Raw genomic sequence first — 19,772 nt, forward strand, 5'->3', positions numbered from 1 at the left:
ACAGAAAAACCCAGACCCCTTAACAGTCACTCCCTATCACCCCCTGCCACCACCACGGCCTCTGGGAGGTTCAGTCCACTTCATCTGCGTGGGTTTGCCAGATGTTCCCTATAAATGGAGTCATACGATAATGCACGTGGCCTTGGCGTCTGCTTCTTGCCCTCGGCCCAGTGCACCTCCACACCTGGGCTCGTCTGGGCTGGAGCAGGTATCAGCGCCTCGTTTCTTTTTATGGCCGGATAATACCCCATTGTATGAAAACACGCCCTTTTGTTTCCCCAGTCCTGTGTTGACAGACGTTTGGGTGGGTTGCACCTTTCGGCTGTTGGGAGCATCCGTGTAGGAGACCTCGCGTGGACCTCTGTTCCCATTGCTCCAGGGTCTGCACCTAAGGGTGGGGTTTGGGGGTCTACACCGAACCTCAGGTCTACACTGAACCTTTTGAGGAGCTTCCCAGCCATTATCTGCAGCGGCTGCGCCGTCTTGCATTCCTTCTCACTGAGTATGAGGGGTCGTTTTCCCCAGCTTCTCCCCTGCACGTGTTACAGCCTGGGGCCTTGATTCTAACACCATCAGGGCGGGTGTCGGGGTCTGGGTTTGGTTCCCTGGTGACTGACAGTGGTCAGCCTTCCCCTGACCTGACTGATAACTATCTCCCCCACATTACTGGCCACTCGTCTATCTTGGAGAAGCATCTGGCCACATCCTCCGGGCCTAGGGGTTGGTCTCCTGCTGCAGGCGGCCCCCACCCCACCCCCACCCTCACCAGCACCATGAGGTCTCTGACTCCTGCCCCCCCACCCCCACAGGCAGCTGCTGAAGACGGAGCTGGGGTCCTTCTTCACGGAGTACCTACAGGTGGGTGTGCTCTGCTCCCCATCAGGCCCGGGGTTGCTTCCTGAGTTGGCTGGAAAGGACAGGGTGGGAAGGGGGTGCCTGCTCCCAGTGGGCACGTGGCGTGCTGGGCTTGAGGTGTCTACCTAGCCGTGACTCAGTTTCCCCAGCCAGCCAGCTCGGGTTGTTGGGGCGGTTACGCGATCAGAGGCAGGTGAGGACTCAGAGCCCTGCCTGGCACGGGGCTCGAGGTCACCTTTGTGATTGGTGGCCCGCCTCTTCCTGGAAGACCAGGGTTGGTCCCCAGAGTCCCGGTGTTCTTCATCTACAGGCCCTGGGCCGTGTCACCCTGAGCTGTGTGGTGACAGTGTTAGCGTGGCACCGGCGTCACCAAGGTCGCCCTTTCCCAGGTGCTGCAGAAGCCACAGGCCTGCAAAGAGAATGAACACACTGGGCCCGGGGCCCCCGAGGTTGCACAGGCAGGAAGGCCGAGGTGGTACAGGCAGGGGTGTCCACATGCAGGCCCAGGAGCGGGGGGTGAGAACCAGCCTGGGGCCCCTCCCCATCCTGTGGGTGTAGGGTTGGTTTTTTAACGTAGCAGCTTTATTGAGGTGTAAACTGATAGATTGCATGGCCTGCCTCTGAACAGAGTGCAGTGCAGTAGTCAGCATACTCACAGCTCTTCTCGGGGGGACAGACGGCTGTCCCCACTGTCTGATCCCAGGCCTTTTCCGTCACCCCGAAGGGAGACCCTGTCCTCGCCCCCTTCCCCTCTCCCCGCAGCCCCAGGCCACCGCTGATCTGTTTTCTGCCTGGATCCGCCTGTGTGGTGGGACTGCACAGCCCCTGGCCTTTTAGCCTGGCCTCTCTCACTGAACACAGCGTTGTCGAGGCTCCTCCACGTTGTGCCCATGTCAGAGCCTTGTCCCTTTCTGCAGCCGAGTGACGTGCCCTCGTCGGCCGGGGCTGCTCCTTGGTCCTTGGCCCCCGGATTGTTCCCGCTCTCTGGCTGCTCCAGCTGTTGTGAAAGCCACCTGGTGTTGCTTGAGGGGTGGTCCCGGGGGCTACCGTTTGAGCCTCAGGTGGACCATGGCCACGCTCACGCCATCCTTCGGTCACGGAGCCCCTCTTGCCTGAAAGACCCTCCTTCCACGTGGGGTTCAGGGGCAGCTACCTGCCCACCCGCTCAGCCTGGAGCAGGAGACCCCAGCCTGGCCCGTCTCTGGGGGGCAGGTTGGGGGTTCCTTACCCTCTTCTGTCTCAGGACAGCCCGATTGGGTCAGTCACTCCTGTCCACTAGAGGAGCTGAGGTCCCAGCTCTGGGGCAGGCAGGCTGTGGGTCATCGGTGAGCCCCTTCCCCTCAGGACCTCAGCTGCCTGCTGGGAAGTAAGTGTTGGGGGCCCTGGGTCCCCCCACCCCGGGGCAGTGACGGCATCTCCACATGGGCCTTGCAGAACCAGCTGCTGACGAAAGGCATGGTGATCCTGCGAGACAAGATCCGCTTCTACGAGGGTGAGTGTGGTGGTCTTGGGGCCGGGAGCGGGTGCCGGCTGCTTGAGGGCGTGGCTCCTGGGCACCCTGGCTTCACCTGGGCTCCACCTAGGGCTCTGGGGAGGTGGGGTGGCCCTCCTGGGCGAGGAGGCTCAGAGGGGTAGGAGCAATGCCTCGAGGGCAGCGGGGCCCAGATCTGATCTTGGGACGGGACCTTGATGGGGCCCTGGAGGGCCAAGGAATGTCGGGGAGAAAGCCTCTGCTTCACCTCACTGCCCACGAGGCTTTCTGGCCCCCAGGAACCCCGTCCCAGCAGCCTGGGAGGACCCCCATCAGGATCCTTAAGGACCAGAGGGGGAGTGGTCTAGACCCGGGACATGGCAGAGCAGGGAGCCCCCAGCCAGAGGAGCAGCTGACCTGGGCTCCCGGCCGCGGTTTGGGGCCCTGTGAGGCCTCTCGGTCATTGTACCCATTTCATAGCTGGGAACAGGGCAGCAGTGGCCCTCAATTCATCCAGAACCACAGTGTTTAAGAGGTGGAGGTGGGATTGGAACCCAGGGCATCCGGGTCCAGAGTGTATCCCCTTTGCCCTTCTAGGGACCGGGCCAGGAGTCGCAGCTGGCCTCTCTGCCCACGGCGGCCCTCAGCGAGGAGAGGGAGGCGCCTGACCGGGCCCAGAGCTCTGGAAGGACAGGCCAGGTCCCAGAAACCTTGGGTTCCCCATGTTTGTGGGCTGGAGGGTGATAAATGTAGTGTGTTCGCCTCCTGGTAGGGGTGACTTGGCATAGAGATAAATCAAGTTATGCAGAGAACCCAGCTCAGGCTGATTATGTGCTGTTTCGGGCCTGCTGTGTGCCCCGCCCCGTGCGGGGCAGGCCCCTCTGTGCCAGACCCAAGCCCCACACGGGTGCTGGACTCATCCCAGAAGCTTCCATCACCCAACTCCTGGATCGCCTGACAGACCCATGCAGAAGTTTCCATCGTTGTAGCCACTGAACGCTGGGGACACTGAGGCACAGGGGGGCTGAGTCACTCGCCCGGGCTACACGACCCCTCCCTGGCAGCCCGGCACCCGAATCTGTACTCCTCTCTCTGCTGCTCCAGGTTCCCCCTTGCATCCTTACTGACCCTGGAAAGCAAGGGCCTTAGCCCATTTTACAGAGATGGAGACCAAGGCCTGGGGCACTCAGCATTAACTCAGAGCTGTGTCCTCTGTCCCTTCTGCACCAGCTCTGCCTCTGTCGGGTGGAAGCGGCCAAGGCAGGAGCCTGAGAAGGGCAGTGAGAACCACAGACGTGGGGACAAGAGGCACAGGCCATTGGGGATCTGGGCAGGCTTCCTGGAGGAGGTGGCACCTGAGCCGGCAGGAGGATTTGCTGGCGGAGGGGCCCTCCCATACCCTTCTCCTGACTCGGCACATTCCAGCAATGCCTGCCCTCCCACCAGCTCCGGCCCAAGGGAGCTGGGCCCTTTGGAGAAGAGGCGCTTTGTGCAGCTTGGTGGAGTCTTGCCCATGATGGCCGTGGCCACCAGGCCACCCAGCAGGGAGCACTAACGCCATCCAACCTCCCCTGGCCTTGGGGACCGGCACAGAGCCCCAGGCTGGGGGCCAGAGGGCCCGGCCTCCAATCCCCAGCCAGCCACAGACACGTCGTTTCCCTCTGTCCCCATCTCGGTGGGGGTCAGACAGGCTCCATCAGTGTGCTCACTACAGGTCAGGCCCTGGGGGGCCTCTGGGGAGCTGGAGGTGGACCTGGGCCCTGCCTGGCAAGGGCTCACAGCCCAGCTGGGCACACAGATGTGGAGCAGACAGCGACAGTCCAGTGTGATCGGTGTCAGGAGGAAGGGAGGCCCTGGGGAAGAGAGGGTTGGCTCCACCTGGCAGTCAGGAAGGGCTGCATGGAGTCAGGCCTTGAAATGTGGTCTTTTCAGGAGGACATGTGGCCTCCTCCAGCCCACGCAGTGGGGACAGGGGCCAGCCACACCCCGAGAGGCAGCCTTGGGAGCCCACCCCACCACTGCCTTCTACCCCAGTTTAAGTCCCAAAGCCTGCTCCCTGTGGCCAGCCACGTCCTCAGCCCATGCCTCTGCTGGGAGGCAGGCGGCCCCACGCGGGGCAGCCCCAGGACCTTGCCACCTGCCCACTCCAGCCTCCAGTGAGGCCTTGAACGTTGCTCCTGAGCAGACTGATTCCTGGAAATGTGGGAAGCCCCGAGGGGCCGCGAAATGGCATCTCTCTCTAGGGAACCCATTGAAGGTGACAGTTCTAAGGACTCCGCTGCAGCCGGGTCATTTCTCAGCAGGCAGACCCTCGGGGTCTCTGAGGGGGACCCGAGGGGCTCGTGTAGGGTCCAGGCCTTGGGCTTGGCCTTGTCCTGCAGGAGTCCCGGCTTGTTAGAGGTCAGGCCACCCACCTCCACTGCAGTGACCCTCATGCGCTCACCTCTGAGCCCCTGCGGTGGTGGCCCTTCCAGCTGCCCTGGGGTCACTGCTGTCCCCGGGGTCTCGCTGCCTCAGGCTGAGACCTGAGCTGAGGTCAGCCCGGCCCATCTCTGTCTCCGGGGCCTGCATGATCAAACCAAAGGAAGGCAAACAGGCTGACCAAACCCCCATCCCAGAACCGGCTCAAGGGCTATCCAACCCCTGGGCAGTCCTGATCCTGCCAGGTTGGTTGCGAACCACAGAGGCCCACCGGTCAGCGTCAGGCTAACAGCGAGCGACTACTGCATGGCAGCGCTCAGCCTACTGAGTGTGGACACGCGGATCATGCCCATTTCGCAGAGGACCACACTGAGGCTTGGGCTGATGGGGGCCCCCCAGGGCCGGGCTTTAACGCCACGTGCCTGCCTCACGGCTGACAACCCCAGCGCCCCCGCCCCCAGTCCCCGGGCAGCAGAGCGCCCAGCCAAGAGACGGGGCTGAGCCTCCTGACCCCTGGTCTGCGTGCAGCTCTGCTCCGGCTCGTGCTCGGTTTTACAAGATCTCCTTTTCCCCTGCGTTTCCGCCAGACGCCGGGCTGGCGCACGCCCAGAGCCGCCCCACGGCCGCCCGGGAACTGAGCCGCCTTTCTTCTCGCCGGCGACGGCGGGGACCTCAAGGGACCTTTGTGTGCAGGCCAAGCTCCTTAGGGGGTGGGCACCCACCGTCCTGGGTTCCAGGCAGCCCGCTGTGGAGCCCCCGGGGAAGACCGGGAGCTGGCCACCAGGCAGACGGGTCATATGCAGAGACCCCCTCCTCCCCACGGTCACCCTCCCCCCGCCAAGCTGCCCTCTCCGAGCCTGGCATCTCCACAGACTGGGGGACTTCACAGGTTGGGGGGGCACCCCAGAATGCAGGGAAAGGGAACTTAAAAGGCAAGGGCCCTTCACCAACCTGGTTCCCAGGGAAACCTCCAGGAGCCAGGCATGGGTGGTGTGGTCTGGGAGGCTGGCCAACCTGCAATCTGCAGCCCTGGCCACTTGGCTCCCAGGGACACCGACACACCACGCCCGTGTGTCCCCAGCCGACAGCTGGTCTGGCTTCCCGCTGGGGGTCCCCGCCAGCAGCAGAGGCCTCAGCGACACACCCCAGCGGCCTGCTCGTCCTGAGCCGGCAGCCTTCACCCCGGCTCTCCGCTCATTCCAGGCAGAAGGGCTAAGGGTTCAGCACTTGGCATTTCCTGGGGATGCCCAGAGCCAGCGCAGGGGCACCTCAAAATGTCCCTCCCCTGAGGGTGAGGGGAGGGCGGATCCAGCTGGATCCATCCATCTCAGGGACTCTCCCCTGAGAGTCTGTCCACCTGTGGCTGGCGTCGCTCCTTCCCGTTGTCCAAACGCCTGCTTCCAACACATCTGCCTCCGTCTGCCGAGGGTGTCAGGGCACCAGGCAAACCCTCGGCTAGCACCTCCTCCAGGAAGCCCTCCCTGCCTGACTCCCTCCTGCCTGGGATGGGTTTTAGCTGTTGAAGGCCGTCATCCTGGCTCCCCAGGGCTTACCCTAGGCAGCTCCAGGTGGTGGGGACGCAGGCCCTGGAGGGAGAGACGCTCTCTGAAGCCCAGCTCTTCATCTGCCTGGTGGGGTCACTCCCCACCCCCACTGCTCCCAGCCCCGATCGCTGCTGTCTGTCAATGTGGTGGGACTTGGGCAGTTAGGGGCTTAGCTGGGTCCCTGGTGCCAGGCCTGGCACAGTGTAGGTGCCTTGCCAGTGTCTGCTGGGGGAGACAGAGAGACAGGGTGCTGGGGGGCAGTGGATGAGACGAGCGTGTGAGTGGAGCACCCGGGGGCTTGTGTGTGGTGCAAACAGGAACACACGCACACACCCATACACTCTCTGCCCCAGGCCCTGCTTTGTCTGGCTTCCTTCCATCAGCTCTGGGAGAAGAGTATTAACAGCCCCCGCCCCCGGCCACCGGCACCTCACAGCTTGCAAATTTTAGTTCCCCAACCAGGGATCAAACCCACACCCCCTGCAGTGGAGCACAGAGCCCCATGCCCTGGGCCACAGGGCACCCCCTACCCCAAGCCCCATTGTTTTTGTGGGGAAACTGAGGCACCGGGAGGAGAAGCACGGGGTCCCCGCTCTATCGCCCTGGCGGGGGTGGGGCGGGGGGGACCTCCAGAGCCCTGCGTCAGCTCCGGGAGCACTCCCTCCCCCGGGTGCGAGGAGGTGATGCGTGACCTGGGAAGACAGGAAGCGTCTGCCGGCGCCCTTGGGGTGGTGATGACGGTCCCTGTGCCCACAGGACAGAAGCTGCTGGACTCGCTGGCGGAGACCTGGGACTTCTTCTTCAGCGACGTGCTGCCCACCCTGCAGGCGGTCTTCTACCCCGTGCAGGTGAGCGGCCGGGACCTGGAGGTGGGCGCGCCTCCGCTCTCCGTGGGCCGCCTGCGCCTGCGCACGCCGCCCCCTCCCGAGATGGACGGAAGGCAGCCGCCTCCCCAGGACCCCAGGAAGACCTGCGCAATGCTCAGTATCCCACACGAAGGAGGGTCTCTGTGTGTGACGGTCACCGCTCCCTCTTCCGAGGAAGCCACGTGGGGCCCTCTCTCCTCGGAACAAGGGTCGTCTGGGGAGGAGGGCAGGGTGGACAGGGGCCTGGGGGTCAGCGGGTCCGTCCCAGTGTCCTGGGGGGTCTCGGTGACAGCGGCGGCCGCGTGTCTGCAGGGCAAGGAGCCGTCGGTGCGCCAGCTGGCCCTGCTGCACTTTCGGAACACCATCACCCTGGGCGTGAAGCTGGAGGACGCGCTGGCCCGGGCCCACGCCCGTGTGCCCCCCGCCATCGTGCAGATGCTGCTGGTGCTGCAGGTGGGTGGGGCCTCGGGCGCCGGGGCAGGCTCCCTGGGGACAGAGCCTGGTTCTTGTCCATGTGAGACCCACCAAGCAGGGACCCTCGGGAAGAACCTGGGAGGGAGAGGAAGCTGCCGGGGCAGAGGAGGAGGCCAGCCTGGGACCCCGCGGGGAGCCGGGGTGTGCGGACGGAGTGTCCCCGTGGTTGGGCCCCAACGTGCCCCCATCCGGCGGGGGGGCTGGGGGCCACCACCTCCCACTCCCCACAGCAATTCCAGACCTTCCTGTTGGACCTTTCTTCAAACCACCACACCCTGTGGTGAGCACAGCACCCTAGAGTGAGCCAGCTTACCTCACTGTCACAGCTCGGGGGGAGCACCATCAACCACCCCGCCTCACAGGCTCACAGGGAAGAGTCCTTGCTCGCCCGAGGCGGACAGGCTCCAAACCCAGTTCACTGTCCTGAACCCACGCGTGCATGTGCGAGTCCTCCTAAATTAGGGTCTGTGAGGCTGGTCAGCTGGGAGACCCAGGGCAGCTGGTTGAAGATTGCCGGGCAGGAAGGGGCTAGTGAACCTTGAGGGCTGAAGGGTCCAGGGGCTACTCTCAGTGGGAGCTGGTTGTCCTGGCAGTGAAGCAGGGTGCCAGGCCTGCAGTTGGGATTTCAGAGGGATTTAGGTCCAACCCGGCTGGGTTTCTGTTGATGGGTGGGGCTGTTGATCCAAGGGGACGACAGAGGATGAGATGGTTGGATGGCATCACCTAACTGGATGGACATGAGTTTGAGCAAGCTCCGGGAGTTGGTGATGGATAGGGAAGCCTGGCATGCCGCAGTCTGGGGGGTCGCAGAGTCGGACACGACTGAGTGACTGAACTGAACTGGCTGGGTTGCCCCGGGTGGGCGAGGGGCAGGGAACAGCTGGAGGGACTTTGCATCTCAGCCCGTCTCCTCATCTGTGTGATGGAGTAGGACCACCTCCCTGGGGGCAAGTTCAAGGATGATGGGAAGAAACTGGTGCCGAGTCCTCCGTGGTGCTTGTTCTTGGGGGCAGGAAGTGACGACGCTGGGATTTCTAGCCGAGGAATAAGGTGTCACCTTGATCCCAGGCTTCCCTAGTGGCTCAGTTGGTAAAGAATCTGCTTGCAATGCAGGAGACCCAGGTTCGATCCCTGGGTTGGGAAGATCCCCTGGAGAAGGAAATGGCAACCCACTCCAGTATTCTTGCCTGGAGAATCCCATGGACAGAGGAGCCAGGCTGGCAGTCGTCCGTGGGATCACAAAGAGTCAGACGTGACTGTGGGACTAACCTTTGCTTTTTTTTTTTTAATCCCAGGAAAGCTTTCCTGGTGGCTCTGACGGTAAAGAGGTCTGCCTGCAGTGCGGGAGACCCGGGTTCAATCCCTGGGTTGGAAAGATCCCCTGGAGAAGGAGATGGCAACCCACTCCAGTTTTCTTGCCTGGAGAATCCCATGGATGGAGCAGCCTGGTGGGCTACCGTCCACGGGGTGGGAAAGAGTCGGACACGACTGAGTGCCTTCACTTCGACCCCAGGAGCAGCCCCTGGGTGGGGGCCGGGCCAGGGCAGTGCTGACCCCTGGTGGTCCCTGTTGCTTCTGCAGCTTCTGGGCTTGGGCCCGTTTTCCCCCAGCGTCGTCCTGCCCTGCCTGGCTGCCGTCCGCACACCAGCCTCGGCCCTTTGCCTTTGTCTTGGCCTCCACTTTGCATGGCCTTGTCCCAGCCCCGCGGTGAACCTGACCCCAGTTTTCAAGCCCCAGATGGACCTGGTCAGCGTGTGTTGAGGGCCTACTGTGTTCTCCAAGTGCACCGAGTTCCCCAGCCTACTGAGTTCCACCTCCAGAGTCACAGTTCCTTTTCACGGGGTCCTGGAAGCTGAATAGCAGTCGTGTCCAACTCTGCAACCCCACAGACTGTAGCCCGCCAGGCTCCTCTGTCCATGGGGATTCTCCAGGGAAGAATACTGGAGTGAGTTGCCACACCCTTCTCCAGGGGATCTTCCTAACCCAGGGATTGAACCCAGGTCTCCCACATGGCAGCAGATTCTTTACCATCTGAGCCACCGGGGAAGAAGCCCTGCATCTGAGCTCACCCAAATAACGCAGCCCCGGGGCCCCGTTTCCTCACTGTGCAGTGGGGAGCAGAGACCAGGCTTCATAAACAAGTCCTGGGAATGAAAGGACATACGGTTTGTGCAACGGCCAGCATAGCTCATCAGTAACATCCTCACTCATGGTGCTGTGGTTGGGGGGGGCGGGGACAATTCCTCCATGTTCATCTGGATGACTTCCCGGGGCATCCATAGGGCTTCCCAGATGGCTCAGTGGTGAAGAATCCACCTGCCAATGCAGGTTCCATCCCTGAGTCGGGACTGTAGCCTGCCAGGCTCCTCTGTCCATGGAGTCGCAGAGAGTCAGACAGGACTAAGCGCACGTCACTCTGGGGTCTGTAATAAGATGTTCCTTCTTTCATTTCTTCGTTTTGTCTGTTTATTTGTGGGAGTTTGTTTGTTTACTTTGGGTTGGGTTTTTGCCGGGGTCCAGCCTCGGCTGATCCAGGGTATTCGAAGGAGAGACGGCATTGGCGACCTATTTATTTAAATATTCATCAAAGATATAAAGAGTAATAGAATGAGGATAGCTCAGTGAGGAAATTCAGTGGAGAAAAGAGGCTGAAATAAGGATAGCTCAGTAAGAAAATTCAGTGAAGAAAAGAGGCTGAATAAAATTACAAAGCAGGGAATTTACGTCACCTACGAAGGCCGCAGGCGTCCTCCCATTCTCCCGAAGGAGAGGAGACACTAAGGCCTCCCCGGTCGGATCTTAGAAGCCCAGGCAAAATTAGTAGGCTTGACGAGCTTCCCCACCTCAGAGGAAAAATTCAGCCAGAAGGTGATAGAAAGAACGACATGGGGAGACCAAGTTTCGGTGAACAAGGCCCGCACTTTATTTTCCAAAGTAGTTTTTATACCTTAAGTTATGCATAGAGGATGGAGAAGGCAATGGCACCCCACTCCAGTACTCTTGCCTGGAAAATCCCATGGATGGAGGGGCCTGTTGGGCTGCAGTCCATGGGGTCGCTAAGAGTCAGGCACGACTCAGCGACTTCCCTTTCACTTTTCACTTTCATGCATTGGAGAAGGAAATGGCAACCCACTCCAGTGTTCTTGCTTGGAGAATCCCAGGGACAGAGGAGCCTAGTGGGCTGCCGTCTATGGGGTCGCACAGAATCGGACACGACTGAAGCGACTTAGCATGCATAGAGGATAATGGGGGAAGGGGTAGAGTCATGGAGTAAGCCAGGCTTTCTTCCTGCAAACTTATCATATGCAAAAGTTTAGGTGATTTGCATCATCTTCTGGCCCGGAGGCCTGTTAACATTTTAAGACCCTTTCTTCAGAAAACTTATTTTTCTCTAAAGGTGATAGTCAGGCGCCACCCTCCAAAAGCATTAAAGTTGCATTCCTATAGGACAAAGGTGTGGTGGGCTACAACAAAAAAGAATTAACTCAAGGGTCCAAGGTTACAAACATTAAAGCTACTACTTACACCAATTATATTAATCAATACACTGCCAGGGACACAGCAGGTAAGGGATATGGAGACTTAGCAGCAAACATTGGCCCAACAAGTGAAAAACCCTTCAATACAATTTCTAATCAATCTTTTAACTTCTCAAAGGACTCTGTATTTAGACAGTTTAGAACATCTCATGCCTCTCACAGTTGGGAGGCTCTGAGCAATCACTTGTGGCTGGAAAAACCTATTCAGGCAGGCTAGAGGACTTCCAAAGGAGTTTGTAGGTTGAAACACTATCACACCCAGGAACTTTATTAACTGGAGCTGTAAGTTAACTCTTTTTTCAGAGAGAGGTAGTGGGGGACAGCCCCCCGTAAAGTCAGAGGTGTAGGTGAGAGCACAAAGCAGAAAGTAGGCAGACTCTGGTTTTGGGGGTAGATGCTCGAGAATTTCCAGGGGGACTCCTGAGGCTCGATCCCGCCTTTGCGTATGCCGAGCCTCCTTCCTCATGACCTTTGCCACTGGCTCCTGGCAGTGATAGAATTCCAGTTGAGCTATTCCAGATCCTGAAAGATGATGCTGTGAAAGTGCTGCACTCAATATGCAATATGCCGGGAGATGGCTCCCGGCAGGTTTTGGCATGCAGAACCTTAGTTCCCCAACCAAGGACTGAACCCATGCCTCCTGCCTTGAAAGCAGAGTCTTAACCACCGGACCCACTCGGGAAGTCCTCCCCTCTTTCATTTCTGATATTAGTCATTTTTATCTTCTCTTTCCTTCTTCAGTAGCTTGGCTAGAGGCTTGTGGATTTTATTGATCTTTTCAAAGCTTTTGGGTTTGTTGGTTTTCTCTACCCATTTTTGTTTTCCGTTTCACTGACTTCTGCTCTATTTCTTTTTTCCTGCTTACCTTGGATTGAGCTTGTGCTTTTGTTTCTAGTTTCCTAAGGTGGAAGCTTAGACAGTCGATTTTAGACTTTTTTTATTTTCTAATGTATCCATTCAGTACTTTAAATTTCCCTCTAAGCACTGCTTTTGATGCAGCCCGTAAATTTGGATGTTAGGTTTTCACTTAATGCAAAATATCTAAAAATAGGTCTTGAGGTTTCTTCTTTGACCCGCGTGTTAATTAGAAGTGAGCTGTTTAATCTCCGTGTATTTGGAGATTATCGGTTATTCTGTTTCTGGTTTAGTTCTTCTGTGGTCTGAGAGTAGACGTTGATTTCTGTCCTTACAAATGTGTCGAGGTGTGTTTCATGGCCTGGAGTATGGTCTGTTTTAGAGAATGCCCCATGTGAGCTTGAGAAGAATGTGGATTCTGCTGTTGGACAAAGTTGTCCGTAGACGTCGATTGTATCGGCTGGTTGACGGTGGTGCTGAGTCTGTCCGCGTCCTTCCTGGGTTTCTGTGCTGGGTCTGTTTCCGAGCGCAGGGCGGAGTCTCTAGCTGTGGGCTCTCTGCTTCTCCTTGCAGCCCCACCACTTTTGGCCTCCGTAGTCTCCTGTTCTGTTGTTAGGTGTGTTCACATTAGAGACTGTTGTATCAACTTGGAGAATCAACCTCTTTATTGTTAGTTCGGGATCTTCCTTATTCCTGCCCAAGTTCTTTGGCCTGAAGTCGGTCCTGTCTGAAATTGACACGCTTTCCCTGCCATGGTCGGTGAGCTGTGATCTGTTAACACGTTTAATCTCCTTCGTTCCCTCCCAGATTCTTGTCTGCATGTCTTTATCCTTTAAGTGGCTTTCTCATAGGCAGCATAGAGCTGTATTCTGTTCCTGTTTTAAACCATCATTTAACGTTAACCTGGGTGTGTCCTGTTTCTTAACTGCTGGCAGTCCTTTGAGAATGATCCATTCATTCGGAAACAACCTTGATTAAGCTCACTAAATCCTGCTGTGTGCCCAGCCCTCTGCCGGGGCTCACAGCTGTGGGCAAGACCAAGGCTGTCCCTTGGGCAGCCTCAATGCTCAGGCCTTGGTTCCAATGAAATGGGAGCAGGTGGAGAGCCCTTTAAAGCTCCGAGTGAGTGGACGTGTTGGGAGGAGCTGGACAGGACCTGGCAGCGTGGGAGGGGGATGGATGGTGCTATCAGATGGGCAGGGCTTGACCCCCCAGCTGGGATGCAGACCTGGACCAGGGCCCCACCCCTGGGGGCAGCCTTGCCTGCCTGCAGTGCTCCCCGGGACAAGTGGGTGAGATAGGGGGCCCCGGCGATGAGCTTGGCCCAGTGACTGCCCAGAGCCTCTGGGAAGCCAGCTCACAGAAGGGGATACACAGCTGTCCGGGTGGGGGTTCAGGGTACCTGTCCTGATTTGGCCTCAGAGCCTTTTCCATGGACATCTCAGCCTTCCAGCCACACCAGCTGCTGTGTGCAGCGGGCCCCCACGAGGGCGTTGAAGCAGGAAGTGGCTCAGAGGTTCCAACTGGAGAGACGCCTGGAAAGGGAGGGTGCAGTGGCCCCTACCATGGGGGCCAGGACCGGAGAGAGGGGGTGGGTCGGGCCGTTCGTGGTGGCCTCTGAGCTGCTCCCGGCTCGGCTGGGAGTGACAGGCTGACCAGTGACCTTCCTGCCCTCTCCCTCTCGCAGGGGGTGCACGAGTCCCGGGGCGTGACGAAGGACTACCTGCGCCTGGAGACGCTGATCCAGAAGGTGGTGTCGCCCTACCTGGGCACCTACGGCCTCTACTCTGGCGAGGGGGCCTTCACACACTCCTGCATCCTGGGTAGGGGTCGCCTGGGCCTGGGGTGGAGGGCGGGGTGGCCCCTGGCCCCATCCACACCTCTGCCTGGGAACCCCAGCCTCTGGTGAAAGGCCAGACCGAATCAGAGGTGCAGATGTAGCAGGTCTGCCCCGAGTACCCACTGGCCGTGTGGCATGCAGGTCACTGGGCACACAGGGGGGGTCACCTGGGGGTCCCTCTTTTAAGGGCTGCCCTGATGGGCAGACAGCATAGTGGTGTTGCCGTGGCTCCTCTGAGAGCCCCCCAGAGGCCCCTGGATTCCCCACAGAAGTCACGTCCATGCTCAGTCCTGGGGTCGGGGTTTCACGAGGACCCAGCACGTACAATGGCCCAGAGCCCAAGAAATCCAGGCTTATTTGGGGGCTCCCGGGGGTGTGGAGGGATTACGGGGTGGGCGTGCCTGGGCGTCCTGGGCCCCTTGGTTCAGTCAGCAGTGTCAGCTGAGCACCTGCTGGGTGCCAGCTTCTGCTGTTGGTCCTGGGGTTCGGGGGAACCACACCCACTGTCAAGGGTTCTTGCCACCAGGGGACGCAGACAAGTGAGTAAACCATCCCCAGATGAGTGCCCAAGGTGACCCCTGCCAGGTGACATGAACTGACCCACGCCATGGGGGAGGCGCTCAGGGAAGGCCAGGCCGGGGGCTCAAGGGCAGGGAGGACCAGGCCTGGGATGAGGTAGGTCCAGAGGGCCCATCCACCTGCAGGTCTGAAACCTGCCCAGCGGCATGCCTCCGCTCAGGTGGGCCCCAGCAGCTGGAGGAAAATTTTGAGCCGCCCCAGCTCCTGCGGCCCTGGACCCCGAGACCCCTGCCAGGCCAGGAAGGAGCCTGTCTCCCGTGGTCCGGGAATGGCCCCTGGGCCGCTGGCCACGCTCAGCCCTGCCACCTGGTGGTCGCTATGTGGAACCGCAGGTCCTGAGCTGGGGAGCCTGAGCCCCGCCCCCATGGCCGTCCTCTCCCCGGGGTTAAGAATAAACCCCAGCCCTGCCCTCATCCTCTGCCCCATTTCAGTGTTTGCCGTTGCCTGAGCTGTGGCCCCCCAAAAGGGTTTCTAGTCTCCCCCCAACACACACACACACACACACACACAGTAGGACCGCAGCTCTGAGGGTCGGGGCTCTGTCCGCCTGGGTAGGTGCTGGCATGTAGCAAGTGCTTGGACCTGGTGACTTCCTGCGGGTCGGGACAGGAGGCCAGTGCACGTGTGCAAACGTTTGGGCGATTCCGTCCAGCCCCCGCCCCGTCCAGGCTGAGGGGGGCGGCCCCAGGAGAGGAGGAGGGGACCCCGGGGACACCCCCGCCCCCAGGATGGCCACAGGTCCGCGGGGGCGGGGCCCGACTCCCCTCCCTGGAGCGGAGCCTGGTGCAGAGCCGGGCGCGCGGTGGGTGCGGGAGCCGGGGCTGCCCCGCGCCTGGCCGGCCATGCCTGATAACGCTCTCTCCGCCGGTCTCTCCGCAGAGAAGCACTACCTGCGGCGCTCCCGCTCCGGGGACGTCCTGGCCAAGAACCCGGTGGTGCGCTCCAAGAGCTACAACACGCCGCTGCTGAACCCCGTGGCGGAGCACGAGGCCGAGGGCGCGGCGGCGGGCGGCGCGGGCATCCGGCGGCACTCGGTCTCCGAGATGACGTCCTGCCCCGAGCCCCAGGGCTTCGCTGACACGCCCGGCCCGGGGCCCGCTGGGGCCTTCGGCACCTCCCCGTCGTCGCCCCCGTCGGGGCCCTGCGCCAACAGACTGTACCCGCCGGCCCAGCCCCCCAAGCCCGGCCCCGGCGTGGCCCGCGGCTCCCCGGCCTCCTCCAGCCCCGAGAACCTGGTCGACCAGATCCTGGAGTCGGTCGACTCGGATTCGGAGGGGATCTTCATTGACTTTGGCCGGGGCGGGGGCTCGGGCACGTCCGAGTTTGATGGGGCGGGGGGTCGGCAGAGCGTCGTGTGACTCTAGCCTCGCGATTCTACCGAACCCGCGTGTGTGTGCAGTGCGTGAGCGCGAGCGTTTTCTACTCTCCCGTCTGGATCCTTGTCGACGTCGGCCACTTTGGCATTCCTGTCTTTGTCAGAAAGACTGTTGCCAGATTCCCCCACCCACCCCCGGCACCTTTGTTCTGGGGCGTTGGGGGCCCATCAGGTGCCTGGCAGCCTTGTGTGCGTGTCTAGGCATGGCCCGCACCCCAGCCCTCCAGCATCCACACCATGGAGACTGTGAACCCCTCAGCTTGGCCAGGCCCCTGGAGCGACACCAGGGTGGGTGGCTGACCCACCTTCCCTCTGTCACTCGCCTGGGGCCACAGCGAGACCACCTGTGCGCCACTCTGCCTCAGACTCTCTGAGCAGCCTGCCCTTGCTCTGCCCAGGGGGGCCGTGGGCAGGGGTTGGGTGGAATAAAACCTGTCTACCTGGCTCCTGAGCTGTGTCTGTGATGCCAGGCTCCACGGACATCCCTACAGGGTCTTCAGCCCCAGGCCGGTCACCAGCTCACCAGGGCCTCCCCTTCCTGTTCCTGGAGGTCAGCTCTGAGCCGCTGGATGGGGACCTTCTGGCCGGGGGTCGGGGCAGACCGTGACCCATTCCAAGGGCTCCCCTCCCATGGAGTCAGTTTTTGGTTGGACGTGAGGGCTGGGTGACGTATGAGCAGACAACAGGATGGACCCAGGGCGGGTGAGCCGGTGTGATGGGTACTGCCACATGGATGCCTGGTGGCAAGTGTCAGCCTCTGGGGGTCTGCACGCGGAGCTGTCGGTGCGGACGAGTGTCTTCTGGTGGGAGACACAGGCCAGGAGCCCCTGCTCCAGCCCAGGGTGGGGTGCCCAGGGGGCGGCTGTGCAGGAACTCAGCTTTGCGGTCTGATCTGGGGATGTTCTGACCACACAGGGCCTTGTGACCGCTCCAGCACTGAGAAGGTCCCGGGGAGAAGTGGCTAAGGGAGCAGCCTTGGGAAGCAGGCTTGGGAGATGGGGCCAGGAGCCTGTGCCTGGTCCGAGAACAAGGATGTAGCCACTCAGCTCGGCTGGTGGGGCTGAGATTGCTGAAGCAGCCCGCTCGGCTCCCAGCTCCAGTATGGAACCCCAGGCTGGGCCTGGGACCTGCTTGGGATGGAGCGAGTGCATTATGGCACCGGTTCCCTCTAAACTGAAGGACCAGGCGGAGGGCGGTGGTTGAGGTGGGGAGCTGGCTGCCTGCGCTCTGCCCGCAGTGGGGAGGGCCCCTCAGGCCCTGTTCTGCCCTCATGTCCCCAGTGCTGGAGATCTGAGCACCCCAGGCCCATCTGATCCCTGGGGGCTCTGACACTGGCTGGCACATGGCCCCACGATCAGGCGTGAACTTCGTAGGAGCCTCTGAGCTCTTTGACAGGTTGCTCCACCCTGGGAGGAAGGGCGCCCCCAGACACCTGCCAGATGCGCCTCCGCGGCAGTAGGAAAACGGAATCCCAGCGGGTGTAGGTGCTGAACCCAGGTCCCACAGCAGCTCTGGGGCATTCAGGCGGGGCCTCCAACCTGGGCTGCCCCCAAGCCCCCCATTAAGGGGCAGGCTGCCAAGGTGGGCCTTGAGCGTATCCATGTTTTATACCCAACCTTGTTCAGAAAAAGTTTAAAGTGCTCTGCATCAAAGTGTCTTGCTATGGATTGGTAAATTATGAATGAAAACTCAGGACCAGGGAACTCAGATTCGAAGACCAGGTATTCCTGGTGCCTCTAGATCCACAGAACTATCAGAGAGAGACATGTGGGCCTTGGTCCAAGGTGAAACCCAGGTGTCCCCTCCGAGAACCAAACCTGGCACCCAAGGTCGCACCACTGACCATGTCTCACTTTGGCCTTCAGGGAGCTCAGGCCAGGCTCCAGGCTAGCTGTGGCCAAGGCCGGCCTGTAGCCCTGTGTCTGCTCCATCACCTGCCCGCCTCCCACCCCTGAGCCATGGTCTCCTCTCCCACCCCTCCCCCGCCACCCATTTCCCCACTGATTCACAACACTGGTCAGTCTGAAATTCAGACCTGAAAACAGGAACTGTGGAATCAGAAGCTTACATGTGGTTGTCTTAGAGAGCAGAGTGGAGAGACACAGTGGAAAACCTATTAATATAGCTGCCTGGAGCCCGAGAGATGCTTCATGAGCTCTTGGGAAATCCTCCTGCCGAAATAAGTTCATTATTAACTTATCTCCCCATGAGAAGGCAGCCCCGTGCAGCAGGAAGGCTCCTACCCTGTTCCCACTGAGCCCTCGGCCACAGCTCAGTGCCCAGCACATGCTGGTTCCCTTGTTAACTGAAGGTTGATTAGCATGGACCCTTATTCAGTGGATCATCTGTCTGCATCTCCAGGGCTGGGGTTCAAGAGACCGGCTCACTATTTTTGTGGTTTGTTAGTTGGTTGGTTGTAGGTTTTCCAGGGGACCCTCCTGACCACGCTCCCCTTTGCTCTCAGATGCAGAGTCTCAGACTGGCCCACACCTGCTGATGCTGGATCTGCGTTTCAGCCAGATCCTGGGGGTCCGCGTGCTGTGAGCTACACCCAATACCAGCTGCGCTCGGGTTCCGAGCACACAGAAGGCCCACATTTCCCAGTCCCCTTGGGGCTGGGTGGTGTGCTGTGACCAGCTCTGCCCAGCCAGTTCTGAGCAAAGGGACCCTTTGGCACTGGATCTTTTCATTGCCAGGCAGAGATCCTCCAGAGCTCTCCTTTTCTTTGCGTGGAGATTGGCAGTATCCAGATGAGGCTGCTAGAGTAGGCCGGTTCTCAGGGGGCTGTGGATGGGCAGCATGCGTGAGAAGTAGACCCAGGTTGGTGTAAGCCCCTGAGACCGGGGATGTTTGTTACTGCAGCATACCTGGCGTGACTGACTGATACACTCCTCTTACCCAAACACTCTAGAGGAAGGTGGTCTGTGGGTAGAGAGAAGGCTGACACTGGGTGACGGCATTGTTGCATACCCCTCATGGGCAGAGCCAGGACCCAGGGTTCTGATTCTGAATCGGTCATGACCTTGCTATGTCATATTGGGCCGAGATTCCCGATCTGTAGTGCGGGTCTTTCCAGATGTAATATCCTGTGACTGGCGATGTTTTTCTGCTCGTCTGTGCGCTGTGGACACACGCAGAGCAGGGGCTGTAGATGATGAACCCCGAGTTACCAAGCACCCTTCATGAAGAAGCTCTGTGCAGTTGACAGGCTGTGCAGCCCAGCAAACACTTAATGGGTTTTGACCTGAAGGTGATAATGGATGAATGAACTGATGGTTTCAGCCCCAAGACCCCTTCTCATTGATGAATGTGTTTGCAGAGAGCTCAGAATTGCTTTAACAGGCTGCAAAAAGCTATAAAAATGTAAAGTGTCATCAACATCATCACAAAAATATTTCTCATGCTGACATTACTCTTTTCACCGTGGGAATTTATGTCAGCCTGTGTTGGGCATGGGAGGAGGGACAGGGTAGTCTGAAATAGGAGGGTGCAGAGCCAGGCAGGGCTCTTATTTGCAAGCCACGGAAGCAGATTCTTGCATATTACACAGAGGAGTTTGTTAAAGGATGTTGGGAGCTCCTAGAGATGTTGGGGCTTCCCATGCAGCACAGTGGTAAAGAACCCACCCGCCAATGCAGGAGACGCAAGAGACACGGGTTTAATTCCTGGGTCAGGAAGATCCCTTGGAGTAGGAAATGGCAACCCCTCCAATATTCTTACAGGGAGAATCCCACGGACAGAGGAGCCTGGCGGGCTACAGTCCATGGGGTTGCAATGAGTTGGACTTGACTAAACGACCAAGTGCAGGCATACAGTTGTCAGGAGGTGGGGAGGGCCAAGCTAGAGGCTTTCTTTCCAGGAACAGTGCGTCAAACCATTGCAAATGACAGGCCTGGTGGAAAAGCTGCCACTACTGTGGCCACTGCACAGGGATGCTCACACCCCATAGAGAT

The 19,772-nt window shown here is 59.8% G+C and overlaps 1 protein-coding gene across 4 annotated transcripts in view; it reads left to right on the forward strand.

The window, feature by feature from the left end:
* The window catches only part of PRR5 (proline rich 5), a 55,475-nt gene extending 39,212 nt beyond the window's left edge, over positions 1-16,263 (forward strand). For 3 of the 4 annotated variants that reach the window (XM_061418827.1, XM_061418826.1, XM_061418825.1), the window contains 6 exons: positions 810-867; positions 2,266-2,347; positions 7,048-7,139; positions 7,470-7,610; positions 13,713-13,848; positions 15,324-16,263. In XM_061418827.1, coding sequence (XP_061274811.1) covers positions 810-867; positions 2,266-2,347; positions 7,048-7,139; positions 7,470-7,610; positions 13,713-13,848; positions 15,324-15,802 — 988 coding nt within the window. In that variant the 3' untranslated portion in view covers positions 15,803-16,263. The remainder of the gene's footprint in view (positions 1-809; positions 868-2,265; positions 2,348-7,047; positions 7,140-7,469; positions 7,611-13,712; positions 13,849-15,323) is intronic. The other variant, XM_061418828.1, reaches the window with a different exon arrangement.
* Positions 16,264-19,772: the final 3,509 nt, after the last annotated feature.

The sequence above is a fragment of the Bos javanicus genome, chromosome 5 (assembly GCF_032452875.1).
Source record: "Bos javanicus breed banteng chromosome 5, ARS-OSU_banteng_1.0, whole genome shotgun sequence".
Taxonomy (NCBI): Eukaryota; Metazoa; Chordata; class Mammalia; order Artiodactyla; family Bovidae; genus Bos; species Bos javanicus.